We start from the raw sequence: 10,885 nt of genomic DNA on the forward strand, positions 1-10,885 counted from the left end.
CTTGAAATTTGTGCAAATAGGTGTAATTTGCAGTGAACATGCTTGAAGGAAGAGTGATTGCTGGGAAGTATGCAATATTGTAAAGTAGCTGAATTACAATATTTGTTTTTTCAGTGCTGTCTAACTATATCGTAAGGGTTTGTATCTTAACAATGAATTGAATTTATTTTTTAAAACCCTCTTTCAGAATCAGTCATTTTTACGCTTGAAAATTTGTTTTAAGGAAAATTCTCAAATTGGACCAGTGATGTCCAGATTAACAAAATTTAAATTTGAAAATCCAGGCTTCCAAAATCAGTCAGACCCATTAAGTTACATTCTGTCAGTTATGATCCAAAGAAAGAAAGAAGTTTCTATTTTCTTCACTCAGATTTTTAAAATTGCAAAACTTGAAATTATCCTCAAAGACAGAAATCCAAACTCCATAAATTAGGATGGATGGTTTTCAAGTATGAAATTAATGATGCAAAAAAAAACAAAAAACTGCTAAACTCAGATTAAATGTAACAGATATTCAGTTATTTATGAAATTCAAATGATAAAGCTAGGCTGAGATAGAGTGGGAACTACAAAAAGGCTAGATCCTACGCTTCCCATAATTTAAGCCAGTAGAATAAGATATTTAACAGTATAATATAAACCTCCCTGCTGGGTAAAAAAACCCATGTCTTTTAAACTCCATCCCTTTAGGTTACAATGAAGTCTCCAGGCCCAAGCTGAGATAACCCTGCTGACATAAACAGTTATTTTCTGTTGGAGAGCTCCCTGCAGAACCACAGAAGAAGATTGATCCCTCTTCTGTTGGTCTGTGGAAGTCTCTTCCTTTTTTGAGGAGAGAGAGTGTTGTGTGCTGAGGCTAATTTGTGATTGAAAAGGGGACAACCATTTTCATAAGTAGTGTATACCTATGAAGGGTTATACCATAATACTTTAATGGTAATAATAACTTTGAGTTGTACTTTTCATATAAGAAATGTGTTTTACAACAACAAAAATGACATGCACCAAGTGCTTCACATAAAAAAAGAAATAGAATAATAAAACATAAAAACTGGAACTGGAATGACAATGTAAAGAGGGGGGGGAAATAAATCCCCCTTGATAATAATAGTAAAAATAAGAAAGATGAGAATAGAATACATAATAGAATGCCATAATAATATAAAATGGATGACGAATAAAAAACAAAATAGAGTGCAACTTATATATTAATAATTACATTTGCATTCAAAATGTGTGAGCACCTACAGGGGGATCCCCTGTTTACATCAACAAAGATGGTTGTGAGTCATATTTCAGCGAGTCAGTGAAAGGGATGAGTACTGTAGAGATAAATGGAGAGCATCAGCGCCCCCATGTGGTCAGTTTGTAGTATCTTCACTCTGTAATGATAAACCCTCCGGGCTGTATACAGCAGGATCTTTACAGAGAGCCATCAGGAGCTGATCAGCTGCACACAGCATCCTGTTCTCGACGGACAGCAGAGTAAACAGAGACATCAGTAACCTGCAGGCTGCTGCTCCGCTCTCCTGTCAGGCACAGAGCAGGGTGAACTGGCCCTTTAAGAAGAATAAAGACGACAGCTGCTTCGCACGAGCCGAGCGCATCGATGCCGCGCGCTACATTTCACCAGAAATTCACACTGGAGCCGCGGAGATAACGTTTAAACGTCACCGGTGAATTAATATGAAGTGTACTTAAAGGTTGTACACGGCAGGAGGACAACATGTAACGCTGTGGACAGCCGGTCTGCTCTGTGGTGCGTTATTGATACGGTAAGTCTTTATTTGTGTCACGGTAAATCTGTTTACACGTCGGCTTCACTCTGAATTTAAGCGCACTGTGTATCAAACTGCTGTCTGAGCACTGTTCCGAAACCAGCTCCTCTACCGTACTGATATAATCCAAGCAAAGAGGGCTTTCAGTGAATAAAGTTGCCGTTGTGTATCAGTGTAGTGGCCATCTTTGGATCCTACTTCGAACAGGCTGGCGCAGTGTGAGGAGATAACATTATAACAGAGAATTCATCCTCTGTAATGGGATAAAGCGTTTTCCAGGCCCAGAGCCGAGATCATAATGGCATTAATGCACTCACTATGGTCTGTTAATGTAATAACAAACGATCACTCTACTGCTGAAATAGTATACACTACATAGTGTACTATGTTCACTGTGTGAGTGAACAGCAAACTATACAAATGCAACCCCACAGTGCAATAGTCTTGTAATACTACCTTTAATTTATGTAAGAATATTTGAATTTATTGCAGGGTTGCTCTATTTAATTGGATCGCATTACACTGTAAATTAGTTTTCTCTGTTCCCTCACTGAGTGTAAATAGATAAGACACCATCCTGCATAGGCAAGTCTAACTGATAATGCAGTCCATTGATTTCTCTCTTTATGCCATATGTCAGAAAGCTTATGCACTTTAGGTCCATTTATATAACATACAGTAGGGGAGAACTGGGGCAACAATATAGAGGGGAAGGTTGCAACCTTTTCTCTTGTAACATGGATGTGAAGAATGTGCCTTGAAGTCGACACAAAGTACACTCCATCAGCGAGTCCAAATCTGAAAATCAGATGAATCAGATCAGTTTTGCCAGAGTTACAGAAGACTTTTTTTTTTCATTTGTAAATTAAAAAAAATAAAAAATACGAAGCTTAAGTGTTTTCTGTTTTTAAGGTATTGTTTATCAGGAGAGGTATGAAAGTAAAATGGTGTTACTTTTGTCATGCTGTCATTAAAGACATATATCTTCGTTATATATTTGGAAGGAATGTTCAGGGTTAAAGTGATGAAGACCAACAGAGGTCTCACCTGTCCAGGTGTGCATGCTTGAGCCTGTCAGGCTGTTTTATATGAAGGAGTCTGTAAGAGGTGATTATGTACTTGTGCACCAACTTCCTACAAATGCCAAATTTAATATAATAAATTGATTAGAGAGTAGCATGGTCTGTTTGGAGGGCGAACTAAAGCGCTAATGAGAATTATATACCAGTAACACTGAGTGTTTGCTTGTTTTGTGGTCAATTTAGCCAACCGTTACTTTTGTTCCAACAGAGAGTGGCAAAACTAATAATGCGTTAAGTCAATTTCCGTCTGATTGTGTCCGATTCATCCATCCAAAATTTAAAAAACAGTTGGTATTGGTAGAGGACAAATATATGTTGTTAAACATGAAGTATGGTTATTATAAGTAAATGCATCTCTGTGCAAAGAGGGAAATTCAATAAAGATATACCTTTGTCCCTATTCTCCCCAGTGCTCCCCACAGGACATTTGTTCTGAATCTTGCTGCAGCAGTTCAGTTAATTACCTGTCAGTGGATTCCAGTTTGTGTTGTAAAAGATAAAAAACAAAACCAACTGTAGTGTGGCTTTTTCGGGAATGTCATGATAGTCTGTATTGCATATATTTGGTTTGTTTGGTTTGAAAATGTCCTGAAACCAGTAATGAATCCTCACACAAGGTCTTTCCAATTTGATGCTGGTCTAAAAATAACTTTCTAGGCCGTTATTTCACCTCAGGGGAGGATTTTGAAGAGAAAAAAAAGCTAGAAAATTGATTTCTATTAAAAACTAAACGCATTACTCTTTTGGTAGGTAGAATCGTGGTAAACTCTTCCTCAGTAAAATGTAGTAGGAACCCCACTAACAGTGTTGACTAAGACTTTTCTGTGGCAGATATATTGGGGATGCAGTTAAACTAATGAAAGCATCACTCACTAAATGCTTTTTTTTTCGCAGTGTGGAGGCTCCTGGGCTGCAGCACTAATTTTGGCTCCGTCAGATCCTCCACAGAGCCCAGCCCTCGGGGAGGAGAAGGCTGCTGGTTTTCAGCTTCCTACCTTTGTTGTGTCAGGACATCCTGTACATCGTAACCCGGAGAGGTTCACTTAAATAAGTAATAATGGAAGACAAACGCAAGAAGCGGAGCCCCAAGGTGTCTCTCCCCCAGCCCCCTCCTCCCCCCATCAACCCCCGCAAACTCTCCGTCCTGCCTGCCAGCAAAAGTGCCACATTCTCTCTCGGCCTGCCGCAGCCCCCCTCCCCCAAAAACAGAGGCAAGTACAAGAGGTCCATAGGAGCGCCGGGACAGCCCAAAGAGGTGTTCACAGCCGTCGTAGCTCCACCAAAGACCACCAGGTTTGTGTCCTGAAAGCACCGGTTGTTCTTTGCATTTTTTCTGTCCTGTCATCATATTCATTTTCAGACAGATAACTACATTAGATCATGTGAGGTCACGTACGGTGTGCAGTTTCTTCCTTACAGCTACAGCAAGTATAGAAAAAGTGAAATCCTGAAAATCTACCAGAGTGATTCAGAATTACACACATGACTCTCACCATTTTGCTTTAGTAAACCATCAGGTTCTTGTCATGGTCGGCTCACTCCCCCCAAACATGTATCCACTAAAGCTGTCCTATTGTTTTTTAACCTTACGATTTGTGCAGTTTGTCTTCCCAGCATCTTTTTACATGCAGCTATCTCCGTCATTTGTTCCATCCACATTTTCAGTGTAGGAGTTTGAGGCTCTTTCCAGCATCTTAAAATCATCCAAGCACAATTTGTCACTTCAAAATTGTTCTTTAAAACCTGACTATGTAACTTTTGATGAAAAACTGACATGCAGTGTGTGAGGATCATTGTAACAGAGTCATGAAGTCAGAGAACTGACTCAGTAATGTCTGTCCATATAGTAATATCTAAAGTTTTAGCCTCCAATAGCTACTGGTCATACTAGAACAAGTTAGGCTGCAACAACAAATAGCAGGAAATAGCAGAAATGGACAGATAGAAATAGAGGCAGGTTGCATTTCACCTTAAAGGTATAATTTGGATTATTTGACGCAGGGATGTATGAGGTAAATAGTCAGTGTATTGTCCATAGGAGGTGGCAGTCAGCACATCCTCAGTGTGTAGAAGCAGCAAGGAGTACCAGCACAGAAGCTAAGCAAAGTTGTGCTGTGGACTGAGTCAGCAACAAAAGGTATATTATCCACTTAAAAAAGGTCCACATAACAATTTAAACATATGCTATATTTAGAATATTTTCACTGCTTCACTTTGTTGTCAGGCAGCCTTTTCTGACGGGGACCTGCTGTTATGTAAAGCAAACACAGCTCTCTCTCTGAACCAACCAACTACACAGGCGAAATCAGTAATTTTACCTTGAAGAAAACCGGAGTTGCTGGTTTACAGTTGCCTTGACCAGTTAGTTTGTTTGTGTGACTTTGGTGTTTTAAATAGATAGCCTGGATTCCTCTTAATCACTCAGTAACACAAACAAACTAACCGATTGAGGCAGCCATCATGTCAATGACTTACGATAACAGATTACGTATGATTGTGATGTCTTCTGTCTGCTTTTCCTCAGGCCCCACAAGGAGAAGCCCCGGGCCCCCCAGCCTGCAGGGCCCAGTAAAGTGGTCCAGTCGTCCCCCCTGCAGCACTCGTTTCTCACAGACGTCTCAGACGTGAGAGAGATGGAGGGAGGCCTCCTCAACCTCCTGAACGACTTCCACTCAGGCAAACTGCAGGCTTTTGGTAAGATAACCTTGATTAGAGAGGCCACAAAGGGAATATTCTGTTACAGGCTGAAAATAAAGCCAGATGAAAAGTGGTTTTGTTACATGAATCAGACTGAAATCAAATAGCCTTGGTGCTATTTTTACACATCTGGTGCCATGGAAATACTTTTGACTTTGCTGTAATCCTCCTGCAACCAAAAGAGATTAGAGAAGTTAACAGCTGTCTGGTTGAACTCATCTGATTTGTAGGTAAGGTGTGCTCCTTCGAGCAGCTGGAACACGTGCGTGAGATGCAGGAGAAGCTTGCCCGACTTCACTTCAGCCTTGACAGTCACGTGGAGGAGCTTTCAGAGGACCAAAGGAAGTGCGCCTCCGACCACAACCTGGAGCACCTGCTGTGTAACGTAAGCATAAATACCACAGCAGCAAAAGGTCGTCCTCATCTATGTTTTTTTTCTTTTGATAACAGACACATCATTTCAGTTTTTGCATAAACCTCTGTGACATTTTAAACATTCAGAACCTTTAAATGTCACCTTTTTCATGCTACAACTGCCTCCCAGATTATAAGACTTCAGTGTGTTTCATTATGTGGATGAGCCATTGAAACTGGATCGTGTGACACTCTAGTAAAAGCCTCTTTCAGTTGGGTTAGCAATTCCTCACTGCAGAGTGAGGCAGATTTCACTGTTGGTTTTACAAACAGTCTCGCCTTAGGTTATGGAATAAAGTACTTACACTGAAATCATTTCACCAGCGAGACATTTAGTAACAATAACAGTAAAACAAGCTGTCATAAGATAAACGCCTCCTTTAGGTTGATTCTCTGTTTTTGATCAGTGTACAGTAGCAAACCTCAGTTATTTTAAATGAATGTTTGCAGTTAGATGGATTAAAACAAGTATTACAGACATGTATAACAGTTTATCAGGATGCATTTTCCAGCTTTCCAGCACCTCATTTTTAAGTGATCAACTACTCAGATCTTTTACTTGACTAAAAGATGCACTACCAGTGTGTAGTAGTGTGTAAATACTCTGTTACAAGTTAAGTCCTAGATTCAAAATTTTACTGAGGTAAAAGTGCAGAGGTATTTGTATTAAGATGTACTTTTGTACAGTATACATCAAAATTACCAAAAGCTCTCACTATCAGGTTTCATGTGCATGCTGGAAATCTTGTAAATCTTTTAAATTTAATTTGTATAAAGTGGGTTGTGTCTAGAAAGGAACCCAAGATTTCTGAAGCTCCTGTGAGATTTGTACATTATTTCTTTATTGTGCATGTTGTACAAACTAATTGCGTTTTATAAAGTGATAAGGCTGTGGTTAAGATCTGGTAGGTTTAGAGACTAAAAACTCTTGTTTAGAGTTTAAGAAAGATGATTATCACTCTCACAAGATCTTTTGTGGGTCTGGGATTCCCTTCTAGACACACAATAACATGCTTGAAATTGCAATTGCTACCTGAATGAATAGTTATTTTTTTAAATAAAGAAATAAAATAAGTCAGATATTATAGGTTGTATAGGTTGCCAAGTGTATTTACCGACAGGTGACACATTGTGAAACATGAAACTTGGTTGTGTTTTCCTTTAATTTGTCACCCTTCTGTAAAATGTAATCATAGAACATAATTTTTGGTTGTATATAGCACAGTTACATCTGATTTTATGTGATGAAGACGTAAAATTATCAGTTTGAGTTTATGTATATACATGTCATATACCATGTCAAATTGTTGTACATGTTGCTGAGGTTCCAGTATGTCTAAATGGTACGTATAATCCAGCACAAACAGAGATGCATTGTCCAAGAATACCTTGAAAGCGGCTCTATTGTTGGCGTGTTGTGCGGCTCCTAGTTACCCACGCCCGGGGCTGGTATTCTGCTGGTGGTGGGGGAAGTAGCAGTGCTGTGTGTGAGGGAGGTGAGAACAAGCCTTCAGCTCATGACAGCTACTGCTGCCTGCCAGGAATACTTGCTAACTGCTAATTGTGCATCGGAGCAGATGGGCTGTGAAGTGACTGTCCTTTGTGTGAACAAGAAAGGAAGTTGATCATTTTCTTTTGTAAACAATACAGTGGGATGATGGGAGATTAATTCAAATATTGACCTGAGCTGACACACACTCAGGCTGTTATGTAATATGATCACATTTAGTGATTAGTCGCCTTGCACTAACATATCCTCTTCTATTTTTGACCGTGTCTGTTCTACCATACACCTCTCATCCATTTGTTTGTTTGTTCCCACAGCTGGAGGAGCTCAGCACCTCAATGTATCCTTTTACTAATGGAGTGACTGTTTATTGATGGAAATCACCCAGCACTGCGGGCACAGACACTGGATTTAAAGGGATAGTTTTTAGTATTTGAAGTATGGTTGAATGAGCTACTTGTTCACGGTCAATGTGTTAGCTACAAGAGATAGTGATCGACGCGGCACAGAAGCTGTTGTGGACAGGGTCAGCAGCAAAATGTATTTTAGTCACTTAAAAAATGGCCACCTAAAAAAAACCAACATCACTTTAAGTGTTCTTTTCTATTTAGACAAATTTAACCACTTCACCTTGCTGTCAGATAGCCTTTACCAGGAGGAGCTTCTGCAGTTATATAAGCCAGATACTGCTCTCTCCAAACCAACCAGACTTCAGTGGCAAAATTATTAATTTTACCTCACAGAATACAGAAGTTGTTGGTCTTTTTTTGTGTTTGTTTTATTGTGTGATTTCAGTGAATCCAAACTGAGTCTTTAAAAGACAGAAGTCACATATTAACATAAACAAACTGACATATTGAGGCAGTGATAGACCAGCAACACCTGCTCTTTTGAGAGGTAAAATTAGTAATTTTACCAATGAGGTTTGGTTGGTCTGGAGAGAGCAATATTTGGCTCATATATCAGCGGCCTCCTGGTAGAAAAAGGTGTCTGACAGCAAAGTAAAGTGGTGAAAATATTCTGAATATATTGTACACTTAAACTGATACTGATTTTTTTAAATTGGTCTTTTTGAGGTGTATAAATTTTGTTTTGTTGCTGTCAGCCACCATCAAGTACCTCATACAACCCAACTTCAAATAATGTGACCAGTCACTTTATATAATCTGTTTTGCAGTTCAAAGTCCCTCTGTGTGAATCCTTAATGTGTCTGCGTTCAGACAAAAGCTCCACTTGGCTGAGAACCAGGACCTGCCCAAGACATCTGGTCCCTGACAAAGTGAGGTGCAGAGGACGGCGTCCCCACACTCATCTTCTCCCAACATCTAACCAGTCCGGGTTGCCATGGCATTGATCCAGCTGCCTTAGTAACAGAATGGAAAGATCCACAGTGAAGGAGGAGGGGCTATTTTTCCATTGGGTCTGTAAAACCGAGGGAACAATGCAGTGACTCAAAGCAGCAGAGCATTAAATGAACGCTCAACCAAAACAATGAACCCCTCATTCATGGTGCAAGAAGTTATCAGAGGATTTTACTGACTGATTGTGTCAAAGGAATTATTTTTTTTAAGTTTTCAACATGTTCTTGACAACAACTAACTTGGCTCCAGTTATTAGTTACATCATTTGGTAACAAATAACTGAATCCAGGTGTATTTTGGTTCTCTAGTTATGTTTTTGTTCCCATCACAATAAGCACATTTCCTGACAGTTTCACAGTTTGTATCATTTCATGTTAAAATGATGGTTTAGATTATTTGACTTGGGGTTGTATGGGGTACTTATCAATAGTCAGTGTATTAGGCTACATACAGTAAATGCTGGTTGGTACGCCATAAGTTTGGGGAAGCAGAGAACGAGCATGGAGGCTAACGTGTTTCAGGGTATTATAGTCTTAAATCAAAGGTCCACTAAAAACAACAACATCAATGTAAGTGTATGCTATATTTAGAATAGTTTCACAGCTTCATGTTGCCGTCAAGCAGCCTTTTCTGATGGGAAATGCTGTTACATAGGCCAAATAGTATTCTCTCCAAACCAGCCAAACTCCACAGGAGAAACTGGTGATTTTATCTCTCAGAACACAAGAGTTGCTGTTCCACTGCTGTCCCTATCTGTTTGTGCGTTTGTGTTATGGTGTGACATCAGTGTTTTAAAATTATAGTTCTGATTAACCAAAGTCACACAATAACACAAACAAACAAACTGATCGAGGCAGCAGTGGGCCAGCAACTCGTGTGTTCTGCTCGGTATCTGATTTACGCAGCAGTGGTTTACCATCAGAAAAAAAAGGCTGTCTGATGGTATGGTTAAGTGTGAAAATATTCTAAATACTCATCTCTTCTCCAAACTGGGGGTGTGTCAACCAGCGTCCACTGTAGGTAACATACTGACTATTAACCTCATACAACCCCACACAATATAATCCAGACTATCCCTTTAAGCCTTGTCTTTTGCAGAATTACAGACGTTATTTGTCTGTGTTAGCAAGTTAAGAAATTTGAGCCATACTGAAGTAGCAAACATCCAGTATAGAGTCCCTGTCGACAACGCCACTGTGGTCAGCTCTGAACTTTTAAGGGAGTTTTGCTATTGTTCTGAATACGCTCCCTCATTTTCTATCTTTGCTTTTCAAGTTTAATACTGGGAAACAGACTGGATTTGTTATAACTGTACATTTTAAAGGGACTATATGAAGAGGTGTACGTATGTTTGATTTACTTAAATGTATAAAATGGTGTATATGCTTTGCCAGTGTGCAATCCAGTACTACTGTATCTGTTGACTGTGATGGTTTAAAATAACTGGAGTTGGAGGATTTTGTCAGTGCTTTAATAGGATTGCCTTTAGGCTTTTTTTTTTAGTTTTTGTGAATGAGTGCCCAGTAGCAGCATCCCTCCAAGCACAAGATCCACCCTGCTACTGAAATGCCGTAAAATCACTTACTGTGACATGTAGGTCACAGAGAGGAACTGTGTCTGACATTCACTGTGTTGGACAGCACATTCAGAGTAATGCAGCTGACATCAATCTCTGTACAGTACAATTTCCAAATGGCAGCTACTTTCATAGTTAAATGTTTATGGGCTGAGATTCTGATTTGTATTGTATTTAATTCCAAACTTGGCAGTGATGCACCTTGGCCATAATAGTTTAATCCCCGAGAAGCCAATTAAAATGAAATCAGTGAAACTTCAAAGCATGTTAAAGCATTGGTGCATTAAATATGTAATATAAGGTTTTTTTTACTGCTTGCTAAGCCTACCTCTTTTCTAAGGCCTTAGCCTGTCAAAGATGATTAACATTAGGGCTGCAACAAAGGGTTCTTATCACCGTTGATTAATCTGTAGATTATTTTCCCGCTTCATTGATGTATTGTTTAGTCTCTAAAACTACAGTCCTAAACC

The 10,885-nt window shown here is 39.4% G+C and overlaps 1 protein-coding gene across 2 annotated transcripts; it reads left to right on the plus strand.

The window, feature by feature from the left end:
- The first annotated feature begins 1,406 nt into the window (after nt 1-1,406).
- On the plus strand, nt 1,407-9,685 carry ccdc28b (coiled-coil domain containing 28B). Of its 2 annotated transcripts, XM_084742059.1 has the most exons (6): nt 1,410-1,775; nt 3,755-4,153; nt 5,385-5,554; nt 5,788-5,942; nt 7,796-7,818; nt 8,699-9,683. In XM_084742059.1, the coding sequence occupies exons 2-6, from the start codon at nt 3,918-3,920 to the stop codon at nt 8,751-8,753; spliced, it is 639 nt and encodes a 212-aa protein (XP_084598185.1). In that variant the 5' UTR covers nt 1,410-1,775; nt 3,755-3,917; the 3' UTR covers nt 8,754-9,683. The 2 variants fall into 2 exon arrangements, with proteins under 2 accessions (XP_084598184.1, XP_084598185.1); XM_084742058.1 differs by lacking the exon at nt 7,796-7,818 and having other exon boundaries at nt 1,407-1,775; nt 8,656-9,685.
- Nucleotides 9,686-10,885: the final 1,200 nt, after the last annotated feature.

The sequence above is a fragment of the Lutjanus erythropterus genome, chromosome 18 (assembly GCF_056507025.1).
Source record: "Lutjanus erythropterus isolate fLutEry1 chromosome 18, fLutEry1.hap2, whole genome shotgun sequence".
Taxonomy (NCBI): Eukaryota; Metazoa; Chordata; class Actinopteri; order Lutjaniformes; family Lutjanidae; genus Lutjanus; species Lutjanus erythropterus.